This window comes from Tachysurus vachellii, chromosome 19, assembly GCF_030014155.1.
Source record: "Tachysurus vachellii isolate PV-2020 chromosome 19, HZAU_Pvac_v1, whole genome shotgun sequence".
NCBI classification, from domain to species: Eukaryota; Metazoa; Chordata; class Actinopteri; order Siluriformes; family Bagridae; genus Tachysurus; species Tachysurus vachellii.
Window position 1 is genome coordinate 14996868 of NC_083478.1, and position 21346 is coordinate 15018213.

Here is a 21346-nt window from a genome sequence, read left to right on the forward strand (position 1 = left end):
GTGTCTCTACAATAAAGACTACTGCTCAACAAAATCCAAGTCTCCTGGTCTTCTCTGGAAAAAATTCTCAACAAACCCTAGAGATGTTTTGAAATGCCATGAGCACTCTTCTTATTTCAGTTACCTATAGCATATTAATAGCAATACTCTCATTACACTATATTTAACATAAGTTCTTCTGCAATATTATTTAAACAACATTCATGTATATGTTTGTATTTAAACGTGTTTTATTACTAAACAAACTTTTTAAAAATGTAGAGACAGGTCTATAAAACACATATTTAAGTACATTTTCTGTGCCCTGGATTATTGTCCATTGTTAAAGGCACTATACAAATAAATTTGAATTAAATTGTTTTCATATTAAATCTGTCCATTTTAAGGAGATGTCTATAGATATTTCTTGTATCTGTGCAACAACGATACACTGAGTTTTGTTTCATTTTAGCGACACACTCCAGATAAAAATCCACAGAGCTGGAGGCAGCAGAAAGCATGTCCTGTTTGTATTTTGCCATTTACAAAATGACAACATTTTGATTTGTTAGACGTTTCACATGTGGAAACATAAGACTTATAAAGGTTAAAGAGAAATGTTGCCAATTGGTTGTAGGCAGGATAGCAAGGGCGACTCTGAAGGATACCAGGTGATGATCGTAGATATAAAGTGGGGTACCAGTGATGTTTCCACCCAAGTTTTTTGGATAGCATCTGTATTTAGAAGAGACAGAAGGCAAGAGGACTGGAGCTTAAATACCCTCTACCCAAAGAGATGGATAAGCAAAATTGTTAATATATAAAGGATATGGTCTTTATTAAAAAAATATATATTAGCTCATCAGAAAAGGAAATGTAACAGCATCATGGTAAGCAAGGGATATGCAACCAAATATTATAATTATTATGTTGACACCATCTCCAAAAATTTTGTTCACCAAGAAGGTGGCCTGCCGAAGTTGCTATATTCTAGTTAACACCTAGACATAAATAAGAAATTAAGCAAGAATTCCTATCCATCATTTCATATTCATATTTTTCATTGTAAACCCTTTAGTGCATAGCAAAAAAACTTTCCATTCTAAAGCCCTATTCGGACGGGATTAGTTTTACGTGGGGATGTGGAGTAATGCAATTTTACCTCAGGACGTCTGTAATATTAATTGGCCAATTCGCACGGGACAAGACATCTCAGTAAAACTAGCAGAAGTGGGAGGGGTAACTCGCTTTATGCACCACAGTAACCTCCTTGTCGTCATGTGCGTATGATGTTGCTTCCTGTTATCATGTGCACAAACAGACAACATGGCGCCTCCATGCTTGCAAAACGCGCCAAAAACTACTTTTAAACAGGAAATGACGGAATTTTACCGTACATATTTACAGCGGGTCTATTCAGACGGGATTAGTATTACCTTAGGTAATTTTTCCGGACCTTATTACAGAAGGTAAAAGACGCCGTAATCTTTACTGACATTGTCTGTAATGATGGAAACAATGTCTGTGGACCGATGAGGTTAAAATAGAACTTTCTGGCCGGAATGAGCAAAGGTACGTTTGGAGAAGAAAGGGCACAGAATTTAATAAAATAAAATTTCATTTTGGATGCTAACTTAATGCCATCTGTAAAGAAGCTGAAGTTAAAGAGAGGATGGCTTCTACAAAATGGATAATGATCCTAAACACACCTCAAAATCCACGGTGGATTACATCAAGAGGCATAAACTGAAGGTTTTGCCATGACCTTCAGAATCTACTGACCTCAACATAATTGAAAATCTATGGATAGACCTTAAAAGAGCAGTGTGTGACATACAGCCCAGAAATCTCAAAGACTTTTGTAAGGAAGAATGGGCGAAGATACCTTAAACAAGAATTGAAAGACTCTTGGCTGGCTACAAAAAGTGTTGATAGCTGTGATACTTGCCAAAAGGGGCAGTACAAGGTATTAACTCTGCAGGGTGCCAAACTTTTGCAGATGCCATTTTTTTGTTTTCTGTTATTTTGAAAGTGTAAATGATGGAAATAAAATCTAACTTGTTTTGGACAAATTATAAGAATGTTTAAGCTGTAATTTGATGCCTTTTGGAGATTTTTCCATCTTTTCTTGGCTTCTTTATGCACATTAATACAAATTTTTACCTGGGGTGCCCAAACTCTTGAGCCCCACTGTATGTATGTCGCTCTGGATAAGGGCGACATACATACATGTCTGCCAAATGCTGTAAATGTAAATGTAAAGTTATACTGCAATGATCTAAATCAGTTTAAGACCGTTGGCTTAAGACCATTGGTTTAAGATGGTTACATTAATTTAAAAAAATGTCAGACAGCATACTAAGTGAAAAATGTTTTACCAGAATATACAAATTAATTCATGATGCTTAATAAATAAATTTGTTATTAAAGTTAATGACAACAGAAGGTCATTTGTGCTAATTTAAATTTCCTGGGACTGCTTACTCCTACTAAATAATTGCTCTGTATTTGTTGCTAAAGCTGATAATTAGTTTCACCACTAAAGTGGGATTCCAACATTATATGCAGTTATATTCCAAAATAAAGTTTTCCTACAAATAAAGTTTTCCAAAACTGGTGGTACAGCGGCACTGTCATCAAGCAGAGAACCAACCCAGCCACTGAGGAGTTAACTCTCTAATCCGGCATAAAATCCTATGCAATATCAAATATGTAGATAATTTGCAATAATTGTATAAAAATTAACTCAGTCTAAGCAAAAGAGCATTGCTCAAAGACCTAAAACAGCTCTCTGACAGTCCTGGAGTTCAAACATAGAAACTAGACTTTCCACCTAGACCAACATTCCAATGCCACCAAATTCAATTGCATAATACACATTTATTTATTTATTTGTTTTTTTTTAAACAAAAAGATTTCTTACCATATCCACAGTAATCTGGCCAATGGCATTTTTACCATACTGCTGCTTGAAGTTCTTGATTCTAGACTGTTCTTTGGGAATGAGATCTGCCAGGACATCTCTTAAATTCTGCAGGAGAAAAGAGGCTAAAATATTAGAATATAGTCTAAAAATAACTTTGGTTACAGAATTCAAAAGCCATGTCATGCAAAAACAGATTAAACACCTTCAAAAGGATATAGTCAGTATATTAACAAATTTAAAATATAGAAATCAATGTAAATTATGTAAACCACAAATTGATTGTAAACAAGAAACCATTCAAAGAGACAAAATTAATATTCAAATATGTTATAATGTAATGAAATGCTCATGGGTCTGTGTTGTGATGGGGTGCTCCGTGGTCGAGTTCTGACGTGACCATTGTTGACGCTTTTGGAGGTGGACAGGGTCAGGACAGCAGGTGCACCTTGACTGGTCTGAGGCTATGCAGCCTATTTTTTTTAATTATTATTATTTTGAACGTCTGTTGCTCACTGGCTCTGAATACACATACAGACAAACCATAGGTCACATGTCACATGGGGAAGGATGTTGATCAGTACTGGTTTGGGATAGGTGACATCATGTGTCTCAACCAATGAGAGCATTTGGGGTGGGACTAAGAATGCTCTTACACAAACCAGAACAAAAAACAATTTAGTGAGGACAGAAAAATGAAGAAAGGTACCAAACTCTTAAATTGACATTTTCATTTAAAATCTCTTTCACACACCAAAGTTAATAGAACCAAGAAAGTTATTTGTAATAAGAAATTTAAAATGACTGTGCTTGTGTTTGTGCAGCTCAATAATCCTGCCACGTTCAAAGAGAGAAAGCCTTTTTGCCTTTGCCATCAGGAGATGATTACAGTGTGACTGCCTGAAGGGCAATGCCATGAAAGGCATATTTTTGCACAGATTTGAACTTTTTAAGGCTAAAACTTGTCTTGCCTAATCTGTTATGATCCAGCATCCCAAAATGTTAAAACTTGTAACATTTCCCCAGGCTTAAGATTATGTTCAGGAGTGTGTATGTATACCCCTCACATTTTTGTAAATATTTTATTATATCTTTTCATGTGACAACACTGAAGAAATGACACTGTGCTACAATGTAGTGAGTGTGCAGCTTGTATAACAGTGTAAATTTGCTGTCCCCTCAAAATAACTCAACACTCAGCCATTAATGTCTAAACCACTGGCAACAAAAGAGAGTACACCCCTAAGTGAAAATGTCCAAATTGGGCCCAAAGGGTCAATATTTTGTGTGGCCGACATTATATTCCAGCACTGCCTTAACCCTCTTAGGCATCACCAGAACATCACAGGTTGCCACTGGAGTCCTCTTACACTCCTCCATGACATCACAGATTGAATTTAAAATTGTACATATATCAACAAAATGAGCCGACATTATCTGTAACTAGGGAAAGCTACCAAAAGAAGGATGTACAGCAAAACGTCAGCAATAGCTTAGTCTTCCTTTTATTGATAAAGGGTGAGCATTTAATTGCTGCTTGAAGTTATATTTCAATATGAACATATTCTTTCTTAGAGACATTTGGGTCAATCATTTTATACATAATGTGGTGTGGTATAAGGTTGAGTTACTTACTGTGGATGCACTAACATTTCTGCCTATCACAGAAACACCTGCTGCATTCTGGAAAAGAACAAAGAAAATCTATAAGGATAATGCTAAACAGACAATAGTATTAACCTATTAAAGGCTACTGCATCTGCACAGAAAAATATGTATAGTGTTGATTTAATCATTTGCTTAAACTGCTGTGCATGATTAGATGGCTGTTCTCACACAATTAGTTAAAAAACTGACAAAGCTGTACACTACTGATTCTATTACATTTATTTCTATTACAAGTGTTTATAGATCAGTCAGACTATTAAAACTATAGTATTCTTTTTGTATAGGCTATGCATGATGCATAATGCAAAATAGCATTTTAGTAAAAATTTAATAAAATGACACTGTATCAAAAAATATACACTGACTGATGTAGTGAATAGCTTTTAATTTAGTAAACAACCATGTTGGCAAACATATTCAGTAGTCATGGAAAAGATGCTACTCTTTTTTACAAGGGTTAGATTATGACATTGCCAGAATTCATTGGCCTCAAACTGTTAAAAGAGTGATTCAGGGAGCATAATACATCATTACACACATACTGTAGCTCAAATCCAGTGTTGTAATGTAACGGAGTACAAATACTTCGTTACTGTACTTAAGTAGAAATTTCACGTTTCTGTACTTTACTTCGCTATTTAAATTTATGTCAACTATCACTTTTACTCCACTACATTTCCTAGATAAAATGTATACTTTTACTCCGATATATTTCCACTAAGCATCTTTGTTACTCGTTACTACAAAATAAAATCAGAAGAAATGTGTGTGACTACAATAAGGGAGGTTTGGCGAATCACTGCTCCTAGATTCCATTACGCTCCGCACGCTCTATTTCAGCGTAATGTTGCCAAAGGACGAGGAAGCACAACTGAAACCGCCATGGAAGCACCTACTGGAGGACCTCCCGTTATCGTAGAGCAGGGGTGGCCAACCAGTCAGAGACCAAGAGCCACATTTTTTACTGTGTTACTGCAAAGAGCCACATCATACACCTGGGCACACTTAAACATCACCTTTTTTTCCCTGAGATTTGGAGAGCAAACATGACACAAATTGTTTACTCAAATGATTTTGCTCCTACTGGGAAACTTTGAGGTATTTTCATCCCACTCGTATGCGCGTTTGACAAAATTACCGTATTGAACTCAAGCGAAGCGAACACGCATATTAAAGACACAAATACAAACTTCGATATGAACGCAAGAGCTGCATGAAACCAGGCAAAGAGCCTCATGCGGCTCAGGAGCTGAGGGTTGGCCGTCCCTGTCATAGACGACCACCCAGACGATAGTGGTGAACAGGGTGAAGAAGATAACGTTATACACCAGTGGCCATATTTGCAAGAAATGTTTCTGTACATGAAAGATTCTTCCTACCGGATGAAGTGCCTCTTATGCCTACCGAAAATCACTGAAATTGTAATTTTTACTTTTACTTCAAAAACTTAAGTACATTAAATATCAGAAAATTACTTTTGATACTTATATAGTACAGTATATATATATCAGATAATTTAAGACTTTTACTTGAGTAATATTCTAAAAGGTAATTTTCACTTCTACCAAAGTCTTTTTCTAGTACGATACTTGTACCTTTACTCAAGTATTGCTTTCTAGTACTTTATACAACACTGCTCAAATCCAGACCTTAAACCCATCTGACTCTCCAAACCCAATTTAAGATCTAGGAGAGAAATTAGTGCATCTTTGGACGGAAATAAATTGTGACATTGCAAAAGCTTACTGGAACAATGCCACAGGAAATCATTTTATCATTTTTCTAATTAGTTTAATGCTGCCACATTTATTTGAATCAGTTTGGAGTCTCTCAGTCAATACAAATTGTGCCATCAAAATTTTTTCCTAGAGCAGTGCATTTCTGGCATTAGACTGATAGCAATATTAATAATATAATAATTATTTAATAATATAAAATTATGTTCGCTTTCTGTCACACAACATGGAAAACCTCAATGAGTTCCAGAACATGAGGCTCTGTTAAGCTCAGAGCCTGAATTTCGTTTTAAAACTGGGGAACACATAGGGGTATAGCTTTTGGCACATTTGTCCAAACTAATAAACCTTTCTACAGGAGGGTTTAAGTGTGACCTATATATTTTTAGTTCAATTTGCCACGCTCTCATCCAAACATTATGAATCTACATATAAATATCCTTCCTGTGTTTCTTTTTTGTGCCTTATTCTGGTAGTTAAGTCTTTCCTCTGTCTCCATTTCTTCATCCTTAAGACTAAAAAATTTAGAACCAGCCAGTTAATATTTTTCTAGAAAGTAAGCAATTTCAAGTAGCTCCCTTCAACACCTCTTCTCCCTGTATTTGGGCATTTTGGAGAACAATGTAAAACAGGGGAAATGTGCAGTTATATGTTTAAACACATTACACAACCTGTATTTTAAATGAAACAATTTTCAACGATTTATATTATTTAAGTTATAATTTAACATAAGGTTATGCGAGAGGCACGGTAGGATTTTGAACAGCATTCTGAACTTTGTCAGAAACCGAGTGGCACCGTATTCTCAATTTTGAAGACACAATAGCACGGGACATCGAGCTAGCAATTTTGCAAGCACTGAACAACCAAACTCACTCACCATAAAGAGAACCAAAACACTGTTTAATGTTTGAATTTCATAAAACAAATGCATAACTTGGAAGCTGAGACTTTCTTCACAAGCAGCTCATTATGAATACCGACTTTAAATGGTAGAGTGCATACACACAATAATATGAATAAAAGTTGCGCGACAAAGGCCATGGAATTGAAAATACAAAAACAGGCGGATGCTGCAAGCAACAGAGCTCTCAATTCAAGTGAGAGACAGAAGGTTGTGAAATTAAATTTTAAAAAGAAAGACTGAATGCTGTAATGTGTTGAATTTATTTGTTTGTATCTGTGGATGAATTAAAAATTTTTGAGCTGAGATAAAGAAAAGATAATATTGCGGGAATTGCCCACATTATAAAGGCAACATTTGTAGGAAGGGCCTCAATTATGCACAATCCCACACCTAAATTCAAACCCTGAAGCTGATGGCATAAACCAGTCAATAAAAAGTCCATTGCAATTGTTACGTTTCATTACGTAATTGTGCATGTTTTGGGATGTCTATGTGGTGTTTTCTTCTCCCTTGTTTTTTCTCTCTCTCTTTTTTTCTCTTTGCTAAGCAGCACTTCAAATCATCCGCAGCTGATACCAATCATCGGCAGCGTGGCTTACCTGCTATATGGCGTGCCGCAGATATAAAACAGCAGAGAAACACAGTTCAGCAGAGTTTTTCCTTATACGCTATCCCAGCACCATGGTTGTTGTATTTGCTATTAAGCAATTGGTGAAAAAGTGTGGTTACAACATTACTGTTGATGTGCGAGTCTGCCTCGGTCAACCTGTGTAGGGAGATGGGTGCCGATTTATTTGGGTTTATACCCCTTCTATATTTTTCACCTGTTTTTCTTTAGTCAGGGAGAGAGGTAAGAATATTGACTTTAATTTTATGTTAATTTTGGGCAGGGAAGTTACTTTGTTAACCTTAAGTAAGTTTCTGTTTTGCTTGTTGTTTTCAGCATTTGCTCTCTCCTGATGCCTTGGTTGGTTAGGCTTAGTTACTCTGTTCACTGTTACTCTGTTACTAGTAAAGTTCATTTATTTCAGTAACTGTAGCTGGGCTAAGGAAAAGAAGAACTGGACTGTTGCTCAGTGGTCCAAAGTCCTCTTTTCAGATGAGAGCAAGTTTTGTATTTCATTTGGAAACCAAGGTCCTAGAGTCTGAAGGGCTATGAGCTTCTCCAGCCTTCCAAGTTGCTTGAAGTCCAGTGTTAAGTTTCCACAGTCTGTGATGATTTGGGGTGCAATGTCCTCTGCTGGTGTTGGTCCACTGTGTTTTTTTGAAAAACAAAGTCACTGCACCTGTTTACCAAGAGATTTTAGAGCACTTCATGCTTCCTTCTGCTGGCCAGCTTTTTATAGATGCTGATTTCATTTTCCAGCAGGATTTGGCACCTGCTCACACTGCCAAAAGCATAAAAAGATGGTTAAATGACCAAGGTGTTGGTGTGCTTGACTGTCCAGAAAACTCACTTAGTGTCAAGAGGAAAATGAGAAACAAGAGACCAAAAAATGCAGATGAGCTGAAGGCCACTGTCAAAGAAACCTGGGTTTCCATACCACCTCAGCAGTGCCACAGACTGAACACCTTGCCAAGCTGAATTAAAGCAAAAGGAGCCCCCACCAAGTATTGAGTACATATACAGTAAATGAACATACTTTCCTGAAGGCCAACAATTCACTAAGAAGTTTTTTTATTGGTCTTCTAATTTAATATTGGTATTCTAATTTTTTTGAGAATTGGTGAGTGAATTGGTGGGATTTTGTTAAATGTGAGCCAAAATCATCACAATTAAAAGTACCAAAGACTTAAACTACTTCAGTCTGTGTGTACTGAATTTATATACTACATCAGTTTCACTATTTGAGTTGAATTACAGAAATAAATTAACTTTTCCACAACATTCTAATTTATTGAGATGCACCTGTATGTCTCAAAAACTACCAAGGTGTATTTAAATCATTGTATACCATGTATATAACTAGTCTTCTAACGTTACAAAACTCAGGACTTCTGGTAGTTCCCAGAATATACAAGTCCCCAGAATATATAAGTCTACTAAAGGCGGTAGAGCATTTTCGTATTCAGCTCCCAAACTTTGGAATAGTCTTCCTGATAGTGTTCAGGGCTCAGTTTAAATGTAGATTAAATACTCATCTCTTTAGTCAGGCATATACAAAATACACCCCATAATACTGTGCTCTATTACATCAGACCAAATGCACATCATCATCTAGTACTTGCTAATATTATGAACAGCAGCTATGTTAATCCCTCTCCAGTTCTCTCTTTCTAACCATCCAGAAATTGTACCAGCTCCAATTGTCTTCCATGCGATGAAGATTTTGGACCTCCACTGAGATGAGGCAGACTCTGTGAGGATCCTGAGGCATCTAGAGATCTACCAGCTCCAGTTGGACTCTGCAATACTAAAGAGGAGATGCCAACTGCATGTGGTCATTTACATCAATAGAACATTTGTCAGACTATATATTTATAAATCACACCCTCCAGTTCACCCATATGAGGATGGGTTCCCCTTTGAGTCTGGTTCCTCTAAAGGTTTCTTCCTTCCCTTTTTCCTTGCCACTGCTGCCTGAGTCACCTCACACATGCTCATTGGGAATAAATAAACACCTCAATATACTGTATCTAATACTGGTCTTAATACTGGTTTTGTATTATTCTTTATATTATTCTTTGTAATAACCTTTTGTTCTATGTTTTTGTTCTGTAAAGCTGCTTTGAGACAATGTCAATTGTAAAAAGCGCTATACAAATAAACTTCAATTGAATTGAATATATAAAACCAGGTCAGAATAAGAGACAACAAAAAATTTAAAATAAAATTTCTTTGAATTCATGTAGTGAAAGCCTAAAAACTCAAGAAATCTATTTTAGAACATCTCACTATTAACTGCTTCAAGAGTGATTTATCTATTGTGTATCAGAGGTTTTATAGAGAGGTTTTTGTAGAAATTATTAGGCACACTATGTTGGCACATGCTGACACACCTCTGTATGAGTTTTGTTAGCTACCAAACTATAAAACAATTTAATTTATGTCATTATAGGTGTTAATTGTTTTGGAATCTCCCCACCATACCATACAGAAGATACAGTAATCAAAATGTTATCAAAATGTGATACAACAGAGTGATTTGAGGGTATCAGGCATTTAGAATGAAAGATAGAAAGATCCAGTAGCAACATACATAAATAAGATTATCAACAAACACAGTCCGCCCAAACATGTGCAAATGAGTTGTTTTATGCAATATAAAAATGTAAAATGTACCAGCAAGTAAAGACAAGCAAATACATATTGACCAAATCATGACAGAGACAGCAGTCTCCTCTCCACATCAACCCCTTTTATGGACACAGGCTAAGAATGTGGTTTGTTCCCACGAAAATCCACCACCATCTCCTTGGTCTTGGAAGTGTTCAGCTGCATATGGTTGGACCCACACCACCTCAAGTCTTCAATCAGACCCCTGAAGTCCCCTTCCTGTCCATCCCTGACAGCCTCCGGCTCAGGCTGAACAAGCACTGAAGTGGCTCCACCTGTTTAGCAGAACAGGCATTTTCCATTCTCGAACACACCCTCTCCGAGCCAGCTGCCTTACTGGAACATAGATATGTGTGTCATTTCTGCACTGTGTCTGAGGTGTTACCTCTAATTTGATTGAGCACAAAATAATCTCTACACAATCTAATCTGTAGCATTTTATTAACTCACTATCGTTATTAAATATTTCTTCTCCCTCTTCACCTTTTGGCCATTTTCTCCTCTGCTAAAGAAACTCTTAAAGGCAGGGTCTCCGATTTTTGAAAGCCAATGTCGACGTTTGAAATCACCAAAACAAACATCCCTAACCCAAATGGGTCCCACCCCTGTATTGATAGCTCCGCCCACACATACATATGTAACCCAGACAAATAATGGAAAAAATGTGTCTATCATAGCTGAATGGAAGAACAATACGATTGCAGATAAACAAACAAGCAAAAATGACAAGCATAATCATGCAAAGGACGGCATATATTAGTTCTATGAAACAAAGCAAAACCAACGTTACTCACCTATCGAGAAGGAAAACCACGGGGACTTAAGTAAAGTTGAATTTCCAGAGTCAATAACTCCTGAGCTAAACACTGTTACTACACAAAATGCGGTTGTAGCTGCCTCTCTACATTACTATGATAGAAAAGAGGTGTTATTTGTGTAGTAACAGCGTTTAGCTCAGGAGTTATTGACTCGGGAAACTCCAATCTGTGAATATGTAGCCAACTTCCCGCTCCTTCAGTTCTCTCCAGCGTAACATTTCTGCTAATGTCACACATGCGCACTGAACACTCTCTCCGCCACATATTGACAAGCCCAGCCCCTTTCTGATAATTGGCTACACGTTTGTTTTGATTTTTGTTTATTATTCGGCCCGACTCAGTTTTCTGAAGCATTTCTCAAAAATCTGAGACCCTGCCTTTAAGCCTCTTAAAAGTCCTCCTCCCTACTCCGAACACTTTTTGACCATAAGAGCTCTTTTAAGGGTTAAGATGCTTGGTGCTTAGGATCATTTCTTTAATTTTAAGGGGTAATGGCCACATTTCTACAAATTTTCTTAGAATTACGTCACTAGTAGCAAATCTTCGCACTGAGAATTTTCATGAATACAGGCCCAGGTCTTTAGTAATGGTGAGGGTTTAAATTGTCCATGGATGTAGGGGTGTGTAGAGGTGTCTCAATATGCTGGGACAGAGAGGTAGTGAGAAGAGTGGTGCTGAGTGGGCAATCAATGGCTGAAGAGGCTGCAAACTGTAAAAAACAGGTTGAGCTGGTTTGCTCGAACAACATCCTCCAGCACAAAGCTACAGCCCTTCCTTTTGCAGCCTGTGATGTTTTCATGCCACAAGACCAGGTTGTGATCTAATCTGTCCAACAGTGGCACATTAGCGTTCCTTCATGTTAGCGTTTAGCATCTCCATCTGTTCTTACTGTGGTGAATACTGGTCGAGCCATGTTCACATCCAAAGTGTTTTGTATTAGCCAAGTTTCAGAGATGCACAGTATACTGCACTCTATTAATCCTGTCGCTCCACACAAGGGCAGCCAGCTAGTCACTCTTGTTGGTGAGACAATTCACATTCACATGTTAATCAGCTGTCCACGACGCACACCAATCCGGTTACGACATCACTGCTGCCGCAATTTAAACTCCCTCCTCCAACCCCGATTCCACCATGCCGGAACCTGTGTTCATTGTACCAGTTTACGTTATAATTCTTCATCATGTATTCGTTTTTTCTTCTCTCTAACCCTCTCTCTCTATTTATTTATTTTTCAAAACATGTAAGCGAGCGTATTTAATACTATGCATGATTAATGGTTCTGCTGTTATACAGGGGGTCTATTTTATTTTCTAGTTGCTGCTCTCCCCGCTCTGTCCACGCATGCGCACGGAGGAGCGCATGGATTTTTGCCCAGAACAGAACCATACCGCCAACACTAACTGTATGCATATCATCTAATAAATCCTCATTTGAGAAAGTGGTCCTGACTGAAATGAACTTTTATTTTTTAAATGCATAGTATGCAATGCATACAACAATATTTTCTATCAAAAATAAACATTTAGATATTACCCATTTCTCTGTCTGTACTTGTACTATGAACAATGACAAAGTTGACTGAGAAGAATTAAGTACATTTAAGTGTCATACATTCTGGGTTTTAAATGAACCCTTTTCTGAGATGCAAAAACAAAAAAATAAATTACTTTCAAATTACTTTTTTAAAGTATCAAAACTAAGGCATACATTAAAATAAATAGTAATAATAATAATAATAATAATAATAATAATAATAATAATAATAATAGAAAAATACTGCCTTTAAGTCATACAACTTAACTTTCAGAACTTAAAGAATAAAAATCTACAGCTCAGGCATTACATAAGCCTTTACTGTCTTCTTGGAATGCTTTGTGGTATTTAAAAGAGGCAAAAAACATGGACAGGAACTTGGACCTAGAGACCATGCATGGTTTCACACCAAGTGCTATATATATATATATATATATATATATATATATATATATATATATATATATATATATATATATATATATATATATATATATAAAAAAATATAAAAATATATAAAATAATCAGAATATAAAAGTCTCTCTCTCAACGTGTGTGTGCTTTAAAAGTCTTTAAAGGAGCATGTGATTGCAATGAATAAAGGTAAACATATCAACATGCTCAGAACTGAGACTTGCCCTGCGCTTTGAAGCAATGTTTCCTTTGGACATGTTCTGTCGTTTTCTCCTGTTTGTTTCATTTCATTTGCTCATTGCCATTGTTATCGCGCCCTTCCATTTTGCAGCCCGCACGCGTATGCGCTCCCTCAAATCAAAAGACTGCTAACTCCTCGCGTCTCCTTCCACTTTGATGTAAGCGTGTCACACACACAATAATCGCACAAGAACTTTCTGTGAGCTTTAAAAGGAATTAAAAGAGGCTTCGAGGCAGAGGAATTTGTCGAGGAATCGTTTCAGCCCTACTGACAACTTTAACATTTCCCTACGCAGCACTGTTGTTCCTATGTGCCTCAAAACATACACCATTGTCCCCATGCCAAAGAAGTCTGTCTTGCCTCAATGACTATCGTTGCATCGCGCACTCACCCATCGTAATAAGGTGCTTTAAGAGGCTCCACTAAACAGACTGTGTCATTGCCACGCCCTTCATTTATCCCTCACACACCTGGACAAAAAGACACTTATGTACAAAGGCTATTCATACTTTTAGTTGAGCATTCAACACAATCATCCATCAGCACCTGATTGAGAAGCTGAGCCTGCTGGGACTGAACACTGCCCTCTGCAACTGGATCCTGGACTTCCTAACCGAGAGACCTCAGTCAGTCTGGATCGGGAACAGCATCTCCAGCACCACCATACTGAGCACTGGAGTCCCTCATGGCTGTGTGCTCAGCCCACTGCTGTTTACTTTGCTAACTTAACTGTAGCAATGCACAGTTTGAATCACATCAACAAGTTTGCAGATGACACATCCGTGGCCATTCTCATCAGCAAGTACTCCAAGTCAGCATACAGAGAGGAGGTGCAACAGCAATGTTGATAAAATTATAAAAATGAATGTTGATAAAAATAAAGAGATGGTTATTGATTTCAGAAGAGCACAGAGCGACCACTCTCCACAACATTGACGGATCCTCCGTAGACATCATAAAATGCACCAAATTCCTTGGTGTTCATCTGGCCGAGAACTTGGTTACTCAACACCAGCAACACCTGGTTGCTCAATACCAGCTCCATCACCAAGAAAGCCCAGCGGCGTCTCTAATTCCTACAAAGACTGGGGAAAGCACATCTCCCTTCCCCCATCCTGACTACATTTTACAGAAGGATCATTGAGAGCATCCTGAACAGCTGCATCACTGTCTGATTTGGGAATTGCACCATCTCGAATAACAAGACCCTGCAGCTGATAGTGAGGACAGCTAAGATGATCAATAGAGATTCATCAAATAGCATTGTGGATGTCCCACACACCCTGCACACACAGTCTCCATCTTCCTGATGAAGAGTCGTGCTACACTAGGCTCGGGCAAAGGCTGTAATACGGGCGTGGCAGGGGGGCTCTGTAGCGCCCCCTGTAATGCAAAAACAAACATTGGTGCACAGATCGGGCAATTATGTACACACATGTACAAGAGTTGGTACGCATATAGATCTCATGGACCCGAACAACATTCGCGCTCTAAACTATGAGCTCCGCCCAACAGGAAGTCGGCCATTTTGGATTGTTTTATAAGTGCATGCAGTGAACTTTTAAATACTCCTCCTAGGGAATTCATGCGATTGACATCAAACGTGGTGAACATGATGCCGAGACATTGCACTTGCTAAATTGCGAAGGGATTTTTGATATCTTGAACGGTGCTGCCATGGCGAATTCAGAGAAACAGGAAGTGTCTAATATCTAAAGCAAAAAATGTCTTATTGGGATGACATGCGGCATGTATGTTCGGCCAAGGATTCCGATCGCATCGATGTGCCTATTGTGAATCTCGGACATAGCGCCACCAACAGGCGCCAGGAAGTGTGTCAGTCACAACAGTTGCATGTGGTGAACTTTTAAATACTCCTCCTAGGATATTCATGCGATTGACCCCAAAAGTGGTCAACATGATGCCGAGGCGTTGTAGATGATAAATTGCGTAGGGGTTTTTGATATCTCAAAAGCTGTTACCATGGCAACACGTCAAACTTTACTTTCATTTTCAGGCATATTTATGCGCTTGGCATGCACTTTGGGTGCCTAAAAATGCTCGAAAACACCAGAAATTTTGCACAGACGTCAAAGTCGTCTGCCATTAGGACCGGTCAAAGGCTGGAACATAGGCGTGGCAGTAGGGCTCTGTAGCGCCCCCTGAATTGGAAAAATAAATATTGGTGCACAGATCGGCCAAACATGAACGCACATATACGAGAGTTGGTATGTATATAGATCTCATCGACCCGAACAAATTTCACAATCAAACCTATTAGCTCCGCCCAACAGGAAGTCGGCCATTTTGGATGGTTTCAAAAGTGCCTGTGGTGAACTTTTAAATACTCCTCCTAGGGAATTCATGCGATTGACAAACGTGGCAAGCGTTGAAAGCTTCGTTTACAGTAGCAAGTTGCCATTGCAATTTCATGGCACATCTTGAGCCTCTTGCGTTCTGTATTGCGTTTTTTAAGCATTCCTAAGCACCGTGACTTGCATTTGTAGATGCAAAGACACCTTCTGTGTGAATAATTTATATGTATGCTTACAGTGTTCGTTGTTTATTGTATAAAGATTGCGTTACTCCTCATTCACAATGCAGATTAGAAACAGCGGTAATCGTTCTAGTGCAAGCTCGTTAAGTACAGTAGAACCTCAGTTTATGAGTAACCTGGTTTACATTTGCTTTTGCTGGGTAATGAAACATTTTTCATAAAATTTGTCTTGCAGGATAAACAAAAATTCGTAGTACAAACATCACATGTTTGGACTTCCAACGGCTCACGAAAGGATAATGCTTCGATAACAAGGGCAATGGTTCTTTTTTGTTTTCATATCTCAAACAAAGAAACTTCAGGTCAGTATACCGCCTAATCGCCCTCATTCTGCATTGAACCTTCATAAAGGCAGTGTCGTTTACTCTTAACAGTACCATTACAAGTATGTTCACGTGCATATGTTCTATTATTTGTAAATTGTATAATTGTCAGTGCTTTATTGTTCATACACAAAAATAACTGAAAAACTAACTCAAATTATATTTTTATCTACATTCAGAATGAAACAGTGCACTATGAATGAGTTTGTGCAGAGAAAAAGCAAAATCAGCCATGCACTCCACAAGAAGCTGTTGTAACTGATGCTACTCTCAAAATACTGGTCACTGTCAACGTTTGAAGCCCAAGATTTTAAAAGTATGCACTGTAGAATATACAGTATGGACACTGGTCAGCTTTGCTTTTGTGTATTGTCTTGTAGTGTTTTGTATTGTTTGTTTGCACTGTCTTTTTTCTTGCACTGTTTGCACAGATGCATGTGGCTAGGACTAACTTGTTATATAACTATATTGGTAGAAGGTTGTTGGAGATGGAGCTGCCAGGTAAGAGGTCAAAAAGAAAGCCAAAGTGAATATATAGGGATGTTTTAAGAAAGGACATGAAGTTAAATGGTTCGAGAGTAGAGGATGCCGAGGATAGAGTTAGGTGGAAGCAGATGATTCGCTGTGTCCTAACAATCCCCCCCTGTTCCGGGATCCTAGTATGATCGTCTCGTCTTATGGAGATCCTTCGTCAAGCCTGACATTCTACCCCTGGTTGGAGTCTCGTGGCCCGGTGGGATAGTTGTGGAAGGAGCCTCCTGGAGACTCTCATGCCTTTATGAGCAATCATTTGAAGATTTTGCAGGAAGGAATTAGTGGGTCCATGGTGAGCACAGAGTTTGAGCTGACCCATTAGTTTGTCAGGAGCTCTCTATTATAAACTGTTGTAGAAATTACATTATTTACATTTACATTATTTACTGTCCAGTGTCACCAACATGAGGATGGGTTCCCTTCTGAGTCTGGTTCCTCTAAAGCACATATGTCAAACTCAGGTGTAATTATATTTGGCCCGCGAGATCATATCAAATGTGCATTACAGCTGGCTAGCCACATGCTCCGCTAATACTACAAATCCCAGAATGCCTTGCCACTTTGTTGACGCGTAGTCACAAACAGCAAGCGCCCCTCATTCTCTGTTGACAGTCGTTAACAACCATGCTACAGTCACATTGGGCAAGTTAATTCAACCCTCCACAAAAATGGCCAAACGAAAGATGGATAATAGGAGCTTTCAAAACGGGAGGCAGATTATCTGTTCACGAATATAAAAGGACAGACCTGTTTGTCTTGTGTGCGGAGTTAACGTGTCTGTAACGAAAGAATATAACATAAGAAGACACTAGTCAAAAAGTTGGATTTTCATTGAATGAAATATTTTTGGTTGTTTTGTTGTTGGTTTTGAAAAAGATCCACTTCAAAAAGGAACTTAATGATACAGTGAGAGGCATAATTTATTTAAATAAGAAATGAACACCACTGATGTGTCTTATTTCAAATTTCATTTCTTATGTGTTTGTAATATCAAGCTCTGGTTGTTCCAAATCCTGTGTTCAAGCAAAACTATAGTTTGTTTCCATATGAAAATGGTTGAACATTACATATCAGTTGCAGTTAATTTTTCAATAAATGTTCAGTTTGGCCCGTGACTTTCTCTCAGTTTTATATTTTGGCCCACTGTGAATTTGAGTTTGACACCCCTGCTCTAAAGGTTTCTTCCTAATAGCTCAGGGAGCTTTTCCCTTGCCGCCGTCGCCTCCAGCTTGCTCATTAGGGATAATGACAGATATATAGTATTTTAATTTTGAAATTAATATTTTACAAAATTCATTTTACTATCTGCATCTTGACACATATAACAAGTAGAAATAAGACCTTAGAAATCATTTACAGTAGAGTAACTAGGAAGTATAAACTAAAGTTGAGAACAGGAATACCCAAGCTCCCAATGACCTCTAATTGACTTCGGCTTCTTTTGTACACAGTGAGCCTGGGTTTTGTCCAAATTAAGAGCCGTTCCTCCAGGGGTCAAAATACTGCAATGAAGCATCAGGAATACCAAAAATACAATGTGCGAAAGGTGCGAACAGAGAGATTCTATGCATATCCCTCAAATGCATCAGTGAACATCCAAGGCAAGGCTGGCATTTCTCTCTCCTCTATCGGTCAAAAAGATTTTAGCTAAAGCAGAGCAATTAGAGGTATTCACCGGGTCCCCAATCCGATGTCCTTTTATGTTTAACTACAAGCGGTAGTCTAAAAAGAAGGCGTAAGGATTACAGTGTGTTTAAGATGGGTGATATTGAACCAAAGGTCACGGTCATCCAAGCTGTTTTATTGCTCAGGTCTGTACTGAGTATTAAAGCCGATTACTACAGGTATAATAAAACATCAATCTTGCAAACGTGTTAATTATCCACGAGTACAGGCCAAATCAGAAGAGCCGGGCATGATTTCTATGCATCGCGTTACATATTGCTATTAAAATATGGTATCGAGGTGGTCTGTAAGAGAAAACCTGCAATGCTATAAGGTGGAAACTAGTCAGCAATAAACTGGTCAGGGCGAAATAAAGGTGGTCACGTCAGTTAGCCATGTGCTAATAATGATAAACAAGGAAAAAACCTGCAACAAAATAGCGACGACAATTTATTTTGGTTAGCTAGTATACGACCATCTTGCTCACTCTCTCGTCACAGCAGCTAGTCATCCACTTTTAATAGCTAGATTAGCACTGAAAATAGCTAAAGTATTGATACCGTTAGAAGGCAAGTTGTCAATTGTTACCGATTATCAATAACACGAACCGACATGTACTAAAACCAATGAATTCATGTACTGTGAAACCAATGAATACCCGCCGTTTACGTGATATGGAAGCCATAGCTAGCTAACGCTGCAGCTACAGTTCGCTCTCGAATCAGCAGCTTATGTGCCACAGTGAACTTTAAAAGCTAGCGTTAGCTAATTACATCTGCCCGAAATGGTGTTTGAACAGCATGGAACAGCACTCTTATCTAAAACTCTAATGTGCATCCCGTATACAAACTTATGTCCAGAATTACGGCGACAAACTATTAACATTAATAAAATGAAATAATCAGCTAAATTGAGCTAGCTTGTTAGCTTATTAGGTAGAAATCGGACAAAATGAATCATTCTTACCTTTGAACAAAGGACCCTATGGGCCAACCTACTAATAGTCAGAAGGGACATAATGCCTGTATTTGTGATTGTGTTCTAATAGCTAAATATTAGTAATTTATATTGATCAATGCACTGCCGGTGCGCCGCGGAACTGGTTGAAGGTGCCCCTACAGTTCAGTGTGAAGGTTGTAGTGATGGCCGGTTCGAGAACGACTCGTTCTTCCTCTTCGTCTTCGTCTTCTTCTTCTTCTTCTTCTTTGAATTTATTAGCGGGTCGCATACCTATTTATGTTGCTTACCGCCACCACCTGTGCTGGAGTGTGAAGTGATTTCAGTCTAGAAGTATGTCAAAAAATGTCTATATTCAATTTCTAAGACCACTGTGCTTAATGAATTTTAAAACTAACCTTCCAATTTTCCCGGATCCAAGTTTTATGTTAATAGGCTATTGATTGTAAATACTTTGCAACCTATTCCCTGTAGCTCTCTTATTAACTCATTCCTTTCCAGATCATACTTGGGGCAGAAAACCAGCACACTGTTTCATTTACTTGGCATAATTGGCATAATCCACGTACCATGTTTCCCTATAATATAAAGTGTAGAATTGAGTTTAGTATGTCCCATCCTTAGTCTTGATAAAATAACCTGATCCTCCCTACTTAAATTTGGTGTCATATTACTTTGTCTTACGGTTTTATGTATATTATATAAATGCCTTCCCATTTTACACTCATTCCAATTCATTTGCCATTTCTGGTTACATGCTTCTTTAATGATAGATTTCCCTTCCATCCTACTTAATGCAACAGTAATATTGGGGAAGTTCAGTTTAAGTGACTCTTTAGCCATTCTATCCGATCTTTCATTTCCTGGTATATCTGCGTGAGCTGGTACCCACACAAATTTAATTATTCTTCCAATTTGTCTTAGTCTATACAAAATGTTCAATATTTCTACATAAATATCAGATCTAACTGTTTGATAAGTTAGTAGGCTTATAAGTGATGCCATAGAATCTGAACAAATCACAACTTTGGCATCACCTCTTCCACCCAACTAAGAGCCATCTGAATTGCCACCAGTTCAGCAGTATATACCCATATTTTCCTATTTTAAATTCAGGAACATAAAATGCTGATCCAGTACAACCTACCTCTGGGTTTCTTGATCCATCTGTGTAAATTGGGAGAAATTAAAAATAGACTGTTCTAATATATTCAATTGTATAGTTCTTAATATCAATATTTCCTTTTTTAACACTCTCATGAATTAATAAATCAACTTCCGGTTGGCTAAAAAACCAAGGGGGTATTGGGGAAATAGTTGCCATTAATGAAAATTGATATGTTATCTAGCGACATTCCTGAAGCCCACTCCTTTGCTTTCCAAGAAAAACCATTTCCTGTTAAGTTTATAGTCTAACCTCTAACCATCTAACCTCAACAATTGCTTTAGTACAATGTTCATGTTTATGCCCTTGTAAACTGATCCAGTAAGCAACAGCTAATTTTTGGCGTCTTAATTCTAATGGGTACTCTCCTGTTTCCACTTGCAATGCTGAGATTGGAGTTGTTTTAATTGCTCCTGTAATACATCTCAATGCTCATGCCTGAATTAAGTCTAGCCTAGAACAACCTCCAAGACCCCAACCAGTCTGGCTTTAAAGCAGCTCATTCCACAGAGACAGCCCTTTTGGATGTCTCTGAGAAACTACATGCTGCTAGATCAGCCAAACTGTCATCTGTCCTTATCCTCCTTGACCTTTCAGCAGCATTTGATACGGTCAACCACGAGACTCTCTTATCCACCCTCAGGAG

The 21346-nt window shown here is 38.1% G+C and overlaps 1 protein-coding gene across 1 annotated transcript in view; it reads right to left on the reverse strand.

Moving 5' to 3' along the window:
• The window catches only part of cs (citrate synthase), a 29864-nt gene extending 10094 nt beyond the window's left edge, over positions 1–19770 (reverse strand). The window contains exons 1-3 of the mRNA XM_060893419.1: positions 19545–19770; positions 4538–4585; positions 2903–3010 (exon numbers count right to left, since the gene is read on the reverse strand). Coding sequence (XP_060749402.1) covers positions 2903–3010; positions 4538–4585; positions 19545–19595 — 207 coding nt within the window. The 5' untranslated portion in view covers positions 19596–19770. The remainder of the gene's footprint in view (positions 1–2902; positions 3011–4537; positions 4586–19544) is intronic.
• Between the last annotated feature and the right edge of the window lie 1576 nt (positions 19771–21346).